General features: G+C 41.3%; 2 protein-coding genes and 1 long non-coding RNA gene across 3 annotated transcripts; all 3 read left to right on the forward strand.

Moving 5' to 3' along the window:
* Positions 1–9654: 9654 nt before the first annotated feature.
* On the forward strand, positions 9655–10550 carry fabp4b (fatty acid binding protein 4b). The gene is made up of 4 exons (XM_085421813.1): positions 9655–9788; positions 9909–10084; positions 10173–10274; positions 10411–10550. The coding sequence occupies exons 1-4, from the start codon at positions 9716–9718 to the stop codon at positions 10462–10464; spliced, it is 405 nt and encodes a 134-aa protein (XP_085277939.1). The 5' UTR covers positions 9655–9715; the 3' UTR covers positions 10465–10550.
* Positions 10551–11826: 1276 nt separating this feature from the next.
* LOC146659011 (uncharacterized) lies at positions 11827–12873 on the forward strand. Its single transcript, XR_014913859.1, has 3 exons — positions 11827–11914; positions 12705–12730; positions 12838–12873. It is a non-coding gene; the product is annotated as an uncharacterized LOC146659011 (long non-coding RNA).
* A 181-nt stretch (positions 12874–13054) lies between these two features.
* Positions 13055–17599, forward strand: LOC146659012 (protein FAM8A1-like). The gene is made up of 5 exons (XM_085422820.1): positions 13055–13568; positions 13735–13855; positions 14537–14660; positions 15606–15745; positions 15854–17599. The coding sequence occupies exons 1-5, from the start codon at positions 13070–13072 to the stop codon at positions 15996–15998; spliced, it is 1029 nt and encodes a 342-aa protein (XP_085278946.1). The 5' UTR covers positions 13055–13069; the 3' UTR covers positions 15999–17599.
* Positions 17600–18058: the final 459 nt, after the last annotated feature.

Here is an 18058-nt window from a genome sequence, read left to right on the forward strand (position 1 = left end):
AGTGTGTCCACGCTCTCCTGGGGAACTTCCTCCTCTAAACCTTCTGCAAACAGGTCAACAGGCAGGCAGACCTTCCAATGGAGCCATACACCCGCTGGGTGAACATTCGTCTCTCTGCAGTGCAGTGTGCAAAAAAACAGAAATTTTTTCTTAAGCTTGAGCTATAAGCAGCTATAGAAACTATAACAGCAGGTAAAGCTGCTTTGGGCGTAAAATAAGGAACACAAGGGGAACAGGGGGGCGTCTGCAGAAGTGTGATAGGGTGACCCCACTAATACAAGTGGGTCAGGGGGGCAAACTATGAAACATGGGAGATTTCAGTGCTAGCGCTACTGTGTAACTGATTCCTTTAGGCATATGTTTTTAGTTTAGGGGCATATCAAATCTTTTAGTTGGGAGGGGGGTCTCTTTCGCTGTGGAGGCATGGTTTGTCAGGGAAGGATAAATAAAAGAAGTTCTAGTTCAAAACATCAAGTGAGGGGATTCCTGTTGGGCAAATGATATTTCTATATTTATGTATTTAGATATTTATATCTCTCCAACTAAGTTCCAGGACTTGGAGAAGTCGTGCTAATGTGCAATGATGCTGTTCAGTCTAAGTTCTCTTTCACTTGTGGCCAGTGTGAATATATAAATATGTTAGAAAGAAAGAAAGAAAGAAAGAAAGAAAGAAAGAAAGAAAGTGTGTACATTATTAGACATTGTTAGACATTAGTATTGTACCTACAGTACAAAGTTTAGGTGTTTGTACTTTATTTGATGTTTTACTATTTCTCTTTGAGATATTTGTTAGTTTTCACATTGATTTCTTTCTTTTGTGTACTCAGAAGAACCCACAACAGATCTCTTATGTTTTAGGGATTTTAAATGTAGCGTTTTATGATTTTTCTGGTTTGAAAACATTCTTGTACTTTATGAGATATTTAAACTAATAAAATACTCTTGGAAAACTGTAAAATAAATAGAAACAGAACCAAAAACAGGGATGTTTGTCTTACAAGCTGACCTTTTAGTGCTTCCCACAGGGCAGTAACATGGGAATCTCACAAAATTTGGTTTATTTATACTACCCTACACTACTAAAAGTACAGTTACAGTTAGTAGTTAAAATAAGGCCAACTTTACACACCTACAGCATCAAGACTCCATAATTTCAGTAGAAACAATAAAAAAAAGTCAATCATATATCACATTAAAATATTCCCATCGAACATTTTCTGCAAAATACAATCGCTTACTCTTGATACTTTATGTGATAAAAACAATTCTTACATTCTTAACTGAACTATAAAAACCTAGAATATAAAATACTAGAAAAAATCACTTAAAAAAAGAGTTTTAACTAACTTGTAATTTTTTGCTACATTTGGCTTTCTTTTTTTTTTTTTTGGCAATTTATCTCTTAAAATGTTGTCCAAATTCTTTTGGATTTTGAGGGGTAAAAACTCACAAAAACTCATGTATTAATAAGTAATTAGATACACTTTTAGATACACTTACAGGGTTACAGGTTAAAACAATAATGTGAATGTGGGACTTACTTTATTTACTTTATGTTACTTTATTTTTGAATTTTGGTATTGCTACTTTTATTGAACAATCTCAGCACTTCTGCTGTCATGTATGTATACCATATATCATGTATATGGTGTAAAACCATATCTAATTTCTATTATATACAATTTCTATTATTGTAAAACAAAAATAGAAAGTAATATTTGTACATTTACACAAATACTACATGATAGTGCAACTTTTAGATGCCCGAATATATATATTTTCTGCTGTTTTATCCTCCACAAAGCTGGAAATTTGATGCTTATATATATCACTATATTTGCCAACAAATAAGATCAGTAGTTACCCTGCAGATAAAGTGTTTCCATATGCAATATATGGTAGGATGTGATCCAATTACAACATATCTTCCCTGCACAAAGAGCACTTTATGGTCATATTGTAAGCACATTTAATTAATAAATCTAAAATTGTTTTCTCTTGTAACAGAAATTTGGTTTAATTACTTAAAAACAAAAGTTTTAGAACCATCACCTTACCAGGCTTTTGAAAAATACACATTTAACCACAAATGAACCAAGAATAGAAAGCAGTTAAGATAAAGAAACAGGTGAATGTTAGTCTTTTCTGTCTGATGGAAGGTCTGGAAAAATGACTTGATGTTGGGATATAGCGCCTGCTCTGACATGTGCCTGACATGTCTGTTAAGGCTGTCAGCGGGAGCGCAGTGCCCCTGCTGTCTTCAATTCCAGTGCCTTGTAGAGAAGCAGCTGTTTCTCTCCTCTGTCCATCAGGTCAGTTGTTAACTTTGTACGCTGGGAGCTAGACAAGTGCGGATGAGAGCTTGATTCTATGGAGCAACTGGAGGCCAACACGCTGGTCCCAGAATGTCAGAGGGGCTTCAGTGGTGACAGATACAATGTGCGAGCTTCGGTCACTCTGTTGATGCAGTGAGCGCGGATGAGCCTTCACACCATCCCTCACACACAGATACATGCACAGACCCCCACCTAATCTCCTCTCCTTGTCATGCCTACCTTCATCCATTTCATGCATTTCCACATTCCCATACTCCCACTTGGAGGATTTATAGATCCTAACATGTGCTTAATCCAGTGCTGAAAAATACTCACAGCCTGCCTGCTCCCTTTTTGGACTGAATTTCTCATGCAAGATGCATGAACTGTGCCTTCTTGGCCTTCCAGTGACTCTGCTACATGTCAATCTGAATATATTTATGCTCACTCTTTTGCACTGTTTATGATACTATTATGGAAATAGGGCCATTATGGCAACACAAACCACTCTCCTCACACCTGACCATCAAGGTCATTCACATTAGAGCTGACATTCCTGTGGCCCATTAAACATAATTACGATTCGTCTTTTAAAAACCTTGACTTTTCACCTGTGGTATCGCAACATCTCCTCGCCCTTCCCAGTCCACTTTTGGTGACGCTGGACGTGAATGTCCTGTTCTGTTAGAGTGTGTTTGGCTTTGGCTCATTTGTGTTGTTTGACTACCATCTTTACATTTAATAACTCCAACAGCTTACCAGTCTGCCTATTGAACGTGGGCGTAACTCGGCACCGATTTCTAGAAACCCCTCTCAACCCAGTGCCAGGAAGCTAAAAGGTATAAGCAAGCATTTGTTTGAAACTGGCGTGTGCCCAGCTGCCTTCCTCAATCTTCCCTCAGGTTTCCCTTGGTGACTCTTTGTGTGCAAGAGCACGGCCTGAGTGTGCGCTGGTGTGTTTGCATGTGTTTATGTGTGTGCGACTGAGAGCGTGCAAGTGTGTTTAGGAGGTGCTGTTTCCCACAACCCTGATCTAATTCCGTGGTAACTCAATCTCCGTGTGAGCGCTTCCCGGCGAGTGTTCTCCCACCCGTCGGCCGTCTCTCCCTGGCTGGCTGAGTGGCTGAGTGTGTCTGACGGAGGCCGGCTCAGTCCCATTGGACCCCACACCCCCACCCCCTGCCCTCTCCTCTCCGCCTTCATCCTACCCTCCCTCCCATCAGGATTGATTTACTATGTCAACCGTTGGGGCTGTCGGCAGCAGCAACGCTCACAGCCGTGCCTGCGTCCTGTGCGCACACCATCCTGACATCTTATACCTGTCACTCAACAACTGCTGGAGTGAACTGTGGGTTTGTGTGCTGTATGTATGTGTCTGTTAATGTGTGTGAGATAATTTCCTCATCCATATTTGGACGATGTTTGCCCAAAGGTGTGAGCTTTGCTGCGCATTTACATTAGGTATGACATTATTATGTAAGGCAAGGAAAATGCCACCCATGCTGGTCCTCAATAGGTTGTTTGACTGAGGGAAATGTCTCCCAGACAGCTTTCATGCAACAATGTTATCCTATGGGCCACAGTTTCCTGTCTGTCCCCTCTCTTTCTGGTCAGCACCCAGGCGCTATATTGGGCAGGCCTGAGACCCATTCCCACTCCTTAACCGTAATACACCCGCCTTCTCATTCTTTACTTTCCTGTCTTTGTTGGCATCCATTCTGCTTGTACTTTTCAGATAGGTATAAGCCAGGGAGGATATGTTGACTTCCCTCTTTCTTTGTTTAGCAAAGTTTTTTTTGCCTTTTCTTTTTTCTTTTTCTTTTTTTTTATGAGGACATCTCCTCAGGCCTCAGGTCACAATACTGACACCAGTATTTCAGTGCCAGCTGCCAATTACAGGGCTTGCAGTTGATTACAGGGCACGAACAGCATTTAGGAAAGATTCAGACAATACTTTGAACTCAATATGGACAACCTTATGTGCCTGGAAAAAAAAAAAGAAGTGGATGACCTAAGTTACTCCTGAATAAATAAAATCTCTTTCGCTCCTTTTTTTCCCCACAATGTCGCACACTCCTGCACATAGGCCCCTCACAATTATATTGTTCATAAGGTTTACCAGAATGCTTCAAATTACCAGTTAACTTATGCAAGTTCACAATGGGGGGAAGGCAGATCACAAGACTGGTTCTCAAATAAGCGCAACAGGAGACAGCACGTGATGTCCTCACAGAGAAAGGAGGACCGCGGAGCAAGCTACTTTTAAGGCCACACATTGTGCTGCCACAGGAAAAACATTGTTTGCATATCAATGGTGTGTGTGTGTGTGTGTCTCTGTGTATGTGTGTCTTAAAGTGCAGGGGTGTGAGGGCTCTAATTGAAATGTATCTCCTGGTTTACATCACAAGAAACCCTCACTGACACCGGCCATATGAATTATTAGCCAAGTTAAGCTGCAGAGTCTCTGTTTCTGCATCTGTGTGCCACAAGACACGTTTGGTCATTTCTGTGGGAAATCAGTGTTTTAGAGCAAGTCTGTCTCTGAAGCTCAGCTGTCATTTTATGAGTAACTCTTTACCTCAAAAAACCTTTTCCAAAGTGTTTTTGGTCACTTACATGCAGTTTTATTTTCCCTTCCCAGTGCAGTTTCAAATAAAATCTGATTAGGAATGGGTATAACCACCAAAAATGTTATACATAATAGAGAAACTGAAAAGAGCCAATTTATGATGTGTCACAAGTTTATCAAAAAAGGAGAGAAAAAAAGTTGTCTTTTTTTAAGAGCCGGCTCCTTTCCCAGTGGATGCTCTGTGCCAGCTGTCTGCTCTGCAGTAAAGTACTGCTTTCCCAAGCTCTGACCTGTGGGAAAATCTGTTGTGGCCAGTAATTGATTCCGCCCTGCCAGCCCCATTACTCTCCACTGCAGTCAAACTGCCAGTGATCTGCAGAAAGCCTGTTAGCACAGCACCCCTTATTCTTTCTCTTCCCACTCACACAAGCATGAATCACAATCCAAGCAAGTCCGACTGTTACATCCAGTGTTGTTTCTTTTTTGCTGTCATTTTTCCCTATAATTCACATATTTTCTTCATTAATTTTCTTTCAATCCATTCTTAATCCATTATTATTCTTTTCTAATTTTCAAGTTATAATTGATTAGTTGTACCAGTAGGCTTTATTCTATACTATGACAACAATGTAAATATGCTAGAAGAAATGGATGGTAATCTCCCTGAACGTGCCCTCTCCCTCAGAGCTAGTCATGAAATATTAACTGCAGTCATCTGTTGAGATGGTTGAGTTGCTTGTCACTGCCTAACACTAGCCACATGTCTAAATAAAGGTAAGTGTTCCCCCCTTCCAATTAATCTTCAATTAGGGCTCTTGCTCTGTGCTGTTGCATCTGTGTTTCCTAGTCTCGCATCAGCGGGAGGGGTATTGAGTGTGTGTATGTGTGTAAGTATATGAGGGGGGCTTTCATGAGGATTATGAGGTTCGCAGGACGTGTATTCACATGATGGTTGTTTTGCTCTTCTAAGCGTCCCCACTTTTTCCACATGAACTAAATGGCAACACTCTGAACACAGGCTATTTAAACCTTTGGCAGAAAAGGTCACAATAGTCTTAGAAATAATTGCTCAGACTTAGAAAGACATAAGTGGCCTCAAGCCAGTGATTCTCATGACTCTGTGGCAGGCTTTATATAACTACCAGCTGAGGGGTGCACTTTCCCATGTTGTAAGGGGTCAGGAGGCCACCCTCTAAGCTCTGTGGCAGTTGTTTTTCACACAAGAATTTCAACCCACTGTTGGATGATCTAAGAGAGCATAAAAGAGGAGCAGAGAACTGTACAGTATGCATCACTTTAGCTCCTGGTGACCCCTCCACCCACTGCACTCTGCACCCGGTGGCTGTGCCCCATGGGCAGCTCTCCCTGCACCTCTCTCTGTATTGACAGAACAAGTAGTGTCTGTGTGAGAGGCAGCCCCATGTCCCCCTCCCATCCCTCTCCTGCTCCTCTGTCGGTGTGCAAACCAGAAGCCTGAGGCGCAGGGAGCGTGTGGGATGAAGAGATGAGAGAGAAGATCAAAGCAGGAAGCATGAAAAAGCTCAAAGCACACAAGCGAGAGGCACCTCACTGACCCCTGCCACACACACTCAAACTCACACACATGCAGACACACACACACACATACACTCTTCATTTTGGCTGTGCAGAACAGTCGGTAACCAGCCTCTGGTTCCCCTAGCAGCCGTGTAAAAAGGCAAAGAGGAGAGGGCACATCACTCGGGCCGTGTGAGCCGTTCAGCAGATGATCTGGACCTGCTGGGAACCTGACCTAAAGTGGTGCCCCCTGTTGGTGCCAAAGGTGTGGCACACACTGAATGTGGGCTGTACTTACTTCTTGCTCATCAGGTATTTTACATTTTTATCAAAAAAAGGAGAGAAAATTAAAAAAAAAATGTGCAAAAATCTCTTTTAATTAAGTGGGTTTCTTTACTAGCTATGAATTTGTTGTAGTCTCTAGACATATTTTCATTGTCAGAATTTGACCCTTACAGATGAAAACAAACAAACAAAAAAATCAGTCACTCAAAGGTTTGGATTCACAGACAAAACTCCTACGAGCGTTTCACTCATTTCTATGTGAGGGAAATTTAGCCCCTATACCTCAGACAAAAGCTTACCTGGAATAGAAAAGACAATTTAGGCTTAAAAGAAGGGAATATGATCAAATGTACACAGAGTAGAAGAAGTGAAAAGACTTCCTTGATGTGGAACATGTCACTACTCTGCTGGACTCTCACGGCACTCAACATGATCAGCTGTGACCCCAGTTTTACCTGCTGCCATATAAAGTTGTCGTTTGGGTTTTAAACCATCCCAGTCAGACTGGCAAACTCCTCCTTGGCCCTGAGGATCCTCTCTCCATTATTCATGAGTCCTCAGGTTGGACCCTGGGAACAAGCTGAACGAGGCCCTGTGTCAATACGAAACACTGGCCGCCACAATGGGCTCTGCCTCCAACTACACTGTTGACAGACACCAACACAAAGGAGCTGAAAGGGGTCCCCCTCCGTTCTCACACACACTGAAGAATGAGTCAGTGTGCTGCCGCTCAGAGCTGTGTTTGTACAGTATATACAGCTTTTGTTCATGGTCACTGTTCTCCCATCAATGGGGGCTGAAGTGTTGATGAAAACCAGAAGGAAAGGACTTCTCTGTGGATGCCGGCGAGAGTTCATGTTCATTAGGTGACCACTGTGCCTACTGGATGGCACCTGTATGTATGCGGAGAAACCCCAGGTGATGGGACATACTGGGACATTACGTGATGCATCACATCATTACTGTCTGTCACTGAAGTTAATAATAAAGTGATTCCTGGAGACCATGAAATCTAATATTGCAGCCATGTGACAGTCCCATTACAGATGTTCTATCTATAGCATGTATTCATTCCAGCATCGCTGATTTTAATCAATCACAAACTAACGAAATGGCTAAAAGACAAAATCGCTTCTTCTGTGATTTAGAGCAAGTTTTTTTTTCCCCACTGACCCACTTTTTGTTTTATATTCAGTTAATATAAAAGTGTTCTCATACTGTGCTAGGTATCATCTTGAAGCCAAAAACTGCCTGATGGCCTGCCTGTTTTATTCCACTACCAAAACTCACAAGATTCTTCTTTTTTTACGAGTTTATACTTAAGCAACCATTTCATACCTTGCAGGCAGTAACAAATCCGTTTTATGTGATTTCACAACACGCCACTTGTGAAATTTAACGATTGGAGGAGGTCATAGGAGAATGAAACAGCAGTCCACATAGATGTGCCACAGGGCACTCATCTGATCTGAAGCTGTTTTGGCTTTGAACAGCTCCAGTCTGTATCTTAGCCGTTCCCACCGCCGTTTGATCATCTTCAGACATTTGTCAGCGGCACTAATATTAGCCCAAAATATTTAGTGAAAATGTAAAAACTTAGCTTTCTTTTGCTCTTTGATGAAAAAAATACTTTATTTTAATCACTCTGTACTTTTGTGCAAAATACTGGCCTCCACAGAGGGGTTTTAAAAAAAAGATAAGTAAATACATATGCTGGGTGAATAAATCCTTGTCTACTAAGAATGAAACATAGAACCTGTACTATACTATACTGGTTGAACTGGGATTAGTTTGCTTCTCTCTTTTGCATTGTCATACTTCACTTTGACATGTGTGGTATTTTGAGTTGCCTTTGCTCAGATATAAAGCGTACTGTAGTCTGCTGCTGAAACCACTAGGGGGCAGTACATTACAGTACCATCTCTTGAAGCTGAAGAAAAATGAAGCTGTAGTCAATCAGATCCATTGAGAACATTTCTGATGAGACTTCAGTGAACAGCAGACAGATCAGCTGAAGGACCATATGCATCTCTCAGGTCATGTGTCAGGTCTTTGCAGGATTTTTTTTCCTGTTTCTTACTGACTTTCAGACACTGTTCATCTGCTGTAGAAAGTATTTCAGGCCTGTCTGCTTGTCGTACAGCATACCCGGATGTACCAAGTTTTTGTGCCAAACACCTTCCTGGTGTAAAGATTGTATGTTATGCTCTTTTTTTAGAAAGACTACTTAGAAATGATAGGTCTGGCTCCTTGGAAGCAAATTATGAAGTACTATTGTATGTCGAAAAGATATATGAGCAAATAAATGTTGACCCCCCCCGACCTTATAAATTTGCCTGATAATGCACTTTCACACAAATTGTTCTGTCTGCACCTCTAACACAGAATTAGCCCTTTTAAAGTATTAACTGCTGTTCACATGGCGCCACCTACTGCTTAAAGTCAACATAACTATACAACTACAAAGTAAAGAATTGTGTCGGAATCTATTTTCCAATTTACCATTCTGTTGCAGTTGTGGGAAAATTCACTGAAATATAACACGTTATATTAGCAGTTTCACAATAAATCTCTAATAGGATAAGTTTAATGTAAAAAAAGCAAAACATCTTCTTTTCTACATATAAATAATACTTTTAAACATTTAAATGATATTTATTTTTTAGTATTTATTCAGGAGTATTTAGGTGTCTAAGTTAACGCTTTTTAACCCCCTTTTACTTCCGTTTTATTGCTGAAGTCAGTAAACCCAGGATAAGCTACACATTTCACTTCTATCAAACACTTAATCAAAATCAGATGAAATCTGATTTAAAGCCACGCCCCTAATCTGCTGATTTCCAAGGCAACCACGGCACCTGCTCTTGATTGGTGGGCCCGAATCAAACGCGTGCTCAATCAAGCTACAAATAGGCAATTTTCACAACTTCTCGGTCCCTTCGCCTTTCATCAGCAGAGGATTCAAGTATTCTTTGTCTGCAGCCCAAACGTCAGCTTCACCTTCACCATCATGGTTGAGCAGTTTGTTGGAAACTGGACTCTTGTTAACAGCGACAAGTTTGATGACTACATGAAAGCAGTCGGTAAGCTTGTTCATTTTGTGTGGTTTTTTTTTTTTTTTTTTTTTTTTTTGATTAAAACGATGCACGCTGTTATCTGTTGTATTTTAACAGTTTACTAATTGGATCCTTCCTGTGTTGTAGGCGTAAATTACACCACTCGGCAAATGGGAATCCTTGCAAAGCCTAACGTGGTGATCAGCATGGGTGATGATGGGTTTATCACACTAAAGTCTGTGACTACATTCAAGACCACGGAGTTCAAGTTCAAGCTGAATGAGGAATGCGACGAGGACACTGCTGACGGCAGAGCCACCAAGGTGGGTCATCCCAGGTCCAGCCAGACTTTATTTTACACACATTTTAAGGTCTTACTAAAGCCCTCTCTATAAACTTTCCTAATTTCAGACCACCATGACAATTGAGGATGGCAAACTCGTGCAGAAACAGGCTTGGGATGGAAAGACGACAAGAATTGAGCGAGCAATTGAAGATGGAAAACTAATAGCTGTAAGTAACTGATGGTTTATCTGTGCCATTAAAGCTGTTTGCTCTTTATATGCAGTCTGCATGCCTAACATGGCGCTTTTGCTGCTCTACAGCTTTAAGTGAATGAATGTCTGACCTTTGAACCCTGTCTCAACAGAAATGTTACATGGATGATGTTGTTGCAGTGAGGACCTATAAGAAAGTAGCTTAATGCACTCTTTGTGAAGAGTTCCTGTTCCTCTGTTCCTTCAAGACTGTGCGCTACTGCCAAACATGCCAATAAAGTTTAAACTGTGACACTTCACTCTGTCTGACTCTTACTACAAAGTCTTGTACTTGTGAAGCATCAGGTGCACATTTACTGACTCTAATGTGACTCTGGTGCATAAACTCAAATGTCACATGCTACTCACCCATGCAATTCAACATCCTTTACCTATGGGGGTTTAAATGATTGACAATGTGTGCAGCTCATGTCCTACTAAAAATTTACAGTGGAGCCAGTTTGTCTCCATTTCTAACACTACTTTCAAAGCCAGACTAATTCCCTTCAGTTTAACAGATTGCACTTTAAAAGGCATTTTCAATATGGCTGGTTCAATTCCAAGAATTACATTATAGACTGTATCAATACAGCATGTCCTGCATCCAGATGCCTATCACTATGCAAACGTGCATCCTCTACTAAAAATGCCGTGCCAGCTGCACATCAGGTCAAAGTTAAGGGTGCAAAATTAAGGAAATACCTCCCTGTATAGCTGCACTAGTTTAATGTTCGTAGCTGGCATGACCTGCAGTTACCTTCTTCTAAACTGTAGCAAACGGTTTAGATGTGAAACCTTTTAAAGCAAGAAACCTGATTGGCTTAAACACACATCTGATCTTGAAGCTAGAGGGGAAGGGGGTTACAAAGGCCTTTTGTTTAAACAAAGGGAAGGAAAGCTCCTAAAATCAGAGTAGCCCTCATATGACGAGGTGAGAACGCCAAATCCCTGCTTGCAGTTGGAGCAGTGACCTAGTCTTGGTTGCATGGATGCAAAATTCAAGTGAGTGCACATAATTAGTTTTAATTAGGGTCCTTTAGAGCACTACACTGAGGTATAAATCAAAGATTTCCAGGCTGTAGTGAATGGTTGTGGCCCCAGGTGGTGGTCAAGCAACAATGAGTATTGACTAATGACAAGCTGCTTTGTTTTGTCAAGTGCCATGTTATGTAAGATGGTGCCATATGCACACAAATGTTTTTGGTGCTTTGCCTGCACAAAGAATGTGTTGTGGAGCATTTACTTATATTTTTAAAATACATGCTCAGATATAAATATAAGGTATGCGGTGAAACCTGAGGTCCTACCAGCTCAAAAAAACAAAAAACCCTACAGATTAAGCATGCTTATGGTGTTGTGTGGGTGCCAGCTTTAAGAAGCATACTTCCTTTGAAATTGCTTAGCTCCCTTAAACACAATGACATGATCAGCTGCTAAATTCTTTTGTTCTTTTGTTCATTAAGAAAGGATGTGGTAGCTGTGTGCACACCAATACTGTAACAATTATTCCATTTCTCTTTTATTTAAGAAAAGCAGCCTGTTGATTGTGATGGAATAATCTCAATAACGAAAGGTGGTTTCAGGTCCTACAAGGATCTCATTCATCAGCATGAAGCTGTAAGAAATGACATTATTTACTGTTACACAATAAATCGTGATTCCAAAATTTGGGACATTCTGTAAAATGGGAATAAAAACAGAATGCAATGATTTGCAAATCTTGCACACAGAACACATATCGTATGTATCAGCTGACTCATTTTACTATTTGTTTCATGATGATGAGGCTGCAAAATGTTTTCAATTAAAATAACATCTGAATCAGTTCATCAGTGGGACTCTTTTACTGTGAAGCCATGCTGTTGTGATAGATGCAGTATGTGGTTTGGCATTGTCTTGCTGGAAAACATGTCACCTTGATGGGAGCATATGTTGATCTAAAACCTGCAAGTGCCTTTCCATAGGCATTGATGCACCCAATTCCTGCACAGCAGGGTTTTAAAATCAGTCCTGATGACAAGCACTCACTCCTCTTTAGTCCAGAGGACATGGTGTGCATGCTTTCCAAAAAAGTTTTAAATTTTGATGGGTCTGACCACAGACACGTTTTCTACCTGCCCTCAGTTCATTTTAAATTAGCTCTTTCTAGAGAAGATCCAGATTTCTAGATGGCTTCTTTATTGCATCATACATTTGTAACCACCATTTGTGGATGGCAGGGTGAACTTTGTCCACACTTTCATTTTGAATAAAATATATGTTTATGATTTTGCAAATCAATGCATTCTGCTTTTATTTTACACACACAACTTTTTTGGAACTAGGCTTGTATTTGCAGTCATCTTATGTAGTCTCATGTATTCATGTAGTTAATCTCATAAGTTCTATAACAATGTGATAATTACAGATGCAGTTATCCGAGAAAATCCAGAAGTAAGTCCTGAAAATCTTTTGCTGCCGTACTTTCTCATTTGAATATTAAATTGTGTGAACTCGAAGACCCCAAATGTCTCACTATCACTGCAACTTCTACCTCGCAGATATGCTGCACCCTTGTGGTTGATTCCCGTAATAGCAGGCAACTATCGGGCGGCACCACTACATCCTGCTAGGTGGAGAGGGGAGGAGGGGTAACAGTTTAACGTGAATTATAAATAGAGATTTTTTTTTATTTTTTTAAATTGAAAAATATTATTCAATTTATTTGAATCCATAACATCGCATATCTTTACAATATCTCTATCTTGACACGTATTTATTTTCTTCGTCCAGATGACGTTACGTGACGCAACGCGATCAAACATGGCCGACAAAGAAAACAGAAGTATGGATGTCGATAAGAGAAAGAATAAACCTTGTGGTAGTCAAGTTAAGCCATTATCTGACGAAGTTACCCAAAGAAAAGACAACCGGGGCAGCACTGACGGCAAGAAGGACGCCGAAGAAAGCCGTGCCACGACACGATACTGCGAGAAACTACAGGCATGGATGTGGCAGTACTACAGTGGATATGTGAACTGGCAAAGCTGGCTAGCAGCGTCAGCCATGTCCTACCCTTACTGTTTACAGCCACCTAACGGGACTTCGACCGTTCTTGATATCAACTCCCAGCACTGGCATAATAATCCGTTTGGTCTTCCGTTGCCTCCTTACCCACCCGCGGCCGGCTCCTCGAGCGGCCGTGCAGGTGAAACCATCGTCGGGGCAGCAGTGCCTGCTCAGCCGCAGCAGCAGCAGCAGGCGAGGGAGAATGGAAATGCACCGAGACCAGGTAAAAGCTGCTACAGACAGTATAACCATATCCGATTTTTCCTAACTCCAAGGGTCACTACATTTGAGGGTTATGATGACCCTCTGGGACTGAGCGCCTTTAAAAACAATTGAAAGGCAGTCCGGCATCCCTTAATAAAACAAACTTCTTTGCTTCTTTTCTCCAGGCCGAGAGTACAGTATTCCTTCTCCTCTCCAAAGACTAATGGCTGAGATGGTGGATTTCTTCATATTGTTTTTCATCAAAGCAACTATAATCATCAGTATTATGCACCTTAGTGGAATCAAGTGAGTTTGTGTATTTATGCCATCCATCCATCCATTCGCTTCCGCTTATCCTTTTCAGGGTCGCGGGAGCCTATCCCAGCTGTCATAGGGTGAAAGGCGGGGTACACCCTGGACAGGTCGCCAGTCTGTCGCAGGGCTAACACATAGGGACAGACAACCATTCACACTCACTTGCACATTCACACCTAGTGGCAATTTGGATTATCCAATTAACCTATCCCCACAAGCTGCATGTCTTTGGACTTTAATGGTAAATGGCCTGTATTTATATAGCGCTTTACTAGTCCCTAAGGACCCCAAAGCGCTTTACATATCCAGTCATCCACCCATTCACACACACATTCACACACTGGTGATGGCAAGCTACATTGTAGCCACAGCCACCCTGGGGCGCACTGACAGAGGCGAGGCTGCCAGACACTGGCGCCACCGGGCCCTCTGACCACCACCAGTAGGCAACGGGTGAAGTGTCTTGCCCAAGGACACAACGACCGAGACTGTCCAAGCCGGGCTCGAACCAGCAACCTTCCGATTACAAGGCGAACGCCCAACTCTTGAGCCACGATCGCCCCTTGTGTATTTATGTTTTTCTAAATTTTTTTTTTTTTATCCCTTCAAGAAGGAGACTCGTAATCAGACTAAGACATTCTTTAAACCTGTATCGTTTCATTCACTTTTCAGAGATGTTTCCAAGTTCGCCATGCATTTTATAGTGGAGGAAATCGATGAAGACACATCGATGGAGGAGCTGCAGAAAATGATGCTTGTTGCTCTTGTGTATCGGATATTAGTTTGTTTTTATGAGGTGAGTGGACACGGAGAAGTTTTATGCTGTTATCTGGAGTCTTGACTAGGATGTTGGTCTTAAGGGTACAGCTGCTAGGGGAACCAGGGGCTGTCGTACTCCTAAGTATTTTGCTCTGTGTGTAATTCCGTCTTCCAACAAACTGTGTTCTCATAACCTTAGAGCGTCTCCATTAAAATGGGCAGGTGCCAGTTTGTCAGTGCAATAACATACAAAAACCTACATAAACTTGTTTATTCATTCCTGATTTTGTCACAGTCCCTTACTGTCAGCTGATTTGACATGCGACCCTCTTGTCTTTGGACAGCTGCCACTAAGCCGGCTACACAACAGCAACAGCGGGTTATAAGCTAACATTATGCCAGCTAATGTTAGGCTCAATTTTCCTAAAAGTCACACTTTCGCTCTGATAAACAGTTTGATTACACATCTCACGTCATATGAGGGTCTGGTTGGTAAGTGTCCGAGTCCAACAGTGTTACATTTACTTCAAAGAAAGTTTCACTAACTCTGACTAACAGCAGCTAATGGAGGCTAACAGCAGCTAGCAGTGGCAAAACCAGCAAGAAAAAGTCTGAGATATCAACTCACCTCAGTGTCGCTGTCGTCAGTCAAAAGTGAGCTTCACTGACTCATTGACTCTTATCGGAGTCCTTTCACAAAGTTTTACAGCCTCCTCCAACATAAATGGACTACAACACCAGCATATCAACAGCTTAGGTAGCAGACTGAAAGCTTCCACTCACTACAGACGAACAGCAGCCAGAGTTGTTTGTTCTACCGTGGCCACCGTACTTAGAGTTAAGCACTTAAGGAAGAAGACTGAACTCAGTCGACTGCAATTTGCTGACATCTAGCAGTGATATTTTACCGACCATAACTTGTTAAATTGTTTGTGGAAAATGTATTTTATGTTTGGTAGCTGATACACGTTTCTCTTTTTAGATCATATGCATTTGGGGAGCAGGAGGAGCCACTCCCGGAAAGTTTCTCATTGGACTCAGAGTCGTGACATGTGACTCATCAGTTCTGGTTCAGCCTAACAGGGTTCTTGTCGTGCCAGCAACTAATGTCTCTCTTTCTGCGTGAGTATTTATTTATTTATTTTTTTAAAGATTATCCATCAGAAGTCACAGCGTGCATGCAAACAGCCTCACATCACATAACGGTACTGTTTCTGTCTCCCTCTTCAGATCGACTGTTCGAGCCTTGAATAAGAACTTTTCCATTGCCTTCTTCTTCCCAGCCTTCATCACTCTTCTGTTCTTCCAGCACAACAGGACTGTGTATGATATGGTTGCTGGTACAATTGTTGTCAAGCGATCCAGGGTCAGATGATGCTGCACAGAAGAATGGCCCCACAATAACTCTGAACAGGCACTGAGTGACAATTTGTTTTCTTTTTAAAAATATAACGTCGACTGAACTCAGACACCTCCCTTTCAAGGTATTGTCAGAGCACAAGAGAATCGGGATGGTTGCATTGAGTTTGAGACACACCAATATGAACTGTTTCAATTTGGATTTGTTGTGTTTCTGACACACACACTGTATTTCTGCACGTATGTCTACATGCTGCTTTCAGAATCAGGTCCTGTGCAAGGAAAAAATGATGGTATCTGCTAAGTTTTTATTGACAGAAGATTTGCTTCCTTTTTAAAATTGTCTTTCAAGATTAAGGGTGACTGTCTAACTTGGCTAACTCAGTATTTAAAGTTTCAGTAGACAAGGAAACCAGAGAAGACAGGATTTTATTTAAAAGAACAGCCAGAATATGAAGATTAAAGAGCCCTTTTCTTGCACCTTTTTTTGTTCTGTTTAACCACCCCCACTTTAAAAAAAAAAATATTTAAAATAATATTAATAATAATATATAATAACATTTTGCACTGCTCACATGATCTGGTATGAAAGGCAACAAGATTAGAGGCAACAAATCTCTAATGCACGAACATTTCCCCTTTTAAGGAGGCACAGAGTCTAGGAGATAGATATGTAAGTTTCTGTCCCATCTAAAGGTGCTGACAGTGTCTCAGCAGCAGCTTAACCAGGCATTAACAAGTGCTCATGTCATTTTTCCAAGCGTTTATTTTTTAGTCATTTCCTGGGGGATGTGCGTTGTGATTGGCCAAGGTCTACTGGGGCAAATTTTTTATTTTATTATTTTTTTTAAAAACTTGAAGACAGAGCTGGGAGAAGGTGCAAGACTCTAGTTTCCTTTCCATCTGCTTGAGTTATTATGCAGTGTTTTTTTTTTTTTTTAAACATTTTGCCTGCAACAAGTTTAAGTTGCTAATCCTGCATTAATGAGATTACGCCATCAAGTATGTCTTTGTATTAAATACGTACCCTCAGACTTGTATGCTCAGACTCAAAATTTTTGATCATTGCTCACAGTGGGAATCATGCATTAATGATAACGTGTGATTATTGCTGCTTTGTAATAGCTGATTGTAGTCTTATCATTAGCACTAACATTTGGGAGAAATTGAAGCAGAGGAGTAACAAATGGAAAAACACCACATGGCTGGATGGATGGATGATACCACAATATGCAAAATGCCCTATGATCTGTGCAAAGGTGATTGAAGCTGCCGTGGAATCAAAACCACTTAAGATCTTATGATAATTCCTACTAATTGGCCTAATTTAATAACAGATGGCATTATCAAGTGTTTACACATTTAATTATGAGAGCTTATAGAGGAAATGTACTGTGACAATTTCTGCTAAAAAAAATGCATTAATGGACATTTTCTACTCCAGTTTCCTTGATCAAAGACACTGTTAAGCATTTTTTTCTGTGTGCTAAAGTACCAAAAATGCCTGCTAGATGTGCTGTGATGAAATCTACTGTGTAACTTGATGACAATCTGTAAATGGGCCGACTTCAGTCGTGAGAGGATTACACTGTGTAAAAATGGCAGCTTACTGATCCTATTTTTCTTATTAATAAGACTTTGGCTCCACCTGTTGTACATCTGTTGGTCTTGCAGACATCAGGCTTCTGCCTCTTGTGATGAATCACAGAGATCACTACATGGTAACATGCCTACATTTGTCTCTTTGTGATTTTCATTCATCCTCGCCGAGAACCAATCGCTGTGTGCCCGTGACATGAATCAATCCGACTCTAACAGCAGCTTGACTCAGCTTGTTTTTGAGACGTTTCTCCCATGCTTAGACTTTTCTGGCATGTCACATGTGCTCCGAGGGGACTGTGGAAGCGCCAAGTGTTGGCAACTGTTGACATGGTGATTGTGTTAGGCCCACTAAGTGGCAGTTTCAGCTGACAGCCACAGATGGTACTCCCAGATTACAGAGCGACTCCCCGCCCCCCCTCACATGCGGCTGCCATGCATCATGCCATAGGGAATAGAAAAATGTAGCTTATTGTT

The sequence above is a fragment of the Rhamphochromis longiceps genome, linkage group LG11, assembly GCF_057381845.1.
Source record: "Rhamphochromis longiceps isolate RC_006_pf linkage group LG11, R_longiceps_female_GT1.1, whole genome shotgun sequence".
NCBI classification, from domain to species: domain Eukaryota; kingdom Metazoa; phylum Chordata; class Actinopteri; order Cichliformes; family Cichlidae; genus Rhamphochromis; species Rhamphochromis longiceps.

Excerpts from the sequence above, each read along its gene's own strand:
- fabp4b (XM_085421813.1), top strand. The coding sequence starts at position 9,716 with ATGGTTGAGCAGTTTGTTGGAAACTGGACTCTTGTTAACAGCGACAAG. Across the intron at positions 9,789-9,908 it reads TGACTACATGAAAGCAGTCG|GCGTAAATTACACCACTCGG; the intron begins GTAAGCTTGTTC and ends CCTGTGTTGTAG. Across the intron at positions 10,275-10,410 it reads AAGATGGAAAACTAATAGCT|AAATGTTACATGGATGATGT; the intron begins GTAAGTAACTGA and ends CTGTCTCAACAG.
- LOC146659012 (XM_085422820.1), top strand. The coding sequence starts at position 13,070 with ATGACGTTACGTGACGCAACGCGATCAAACATGGCCGACAAAGAAAAC. Across the intron at positions 13,856-14,536 it reads ATGCACCTTAGTGGAATCAA|AGATGTTTCCAAGTTCGCCA; the intron begins GTGAGTTTGTGT and ends TTCACTTTTCAG. Across the intron at positions 15,746-15,853 it reads ACTAATGTCTCTCTTTCTGC|ATCGACTGTTCGAGCCTTGA; the intron begins GTGAGTATTTAT and ends CTCCCTCTTCAG.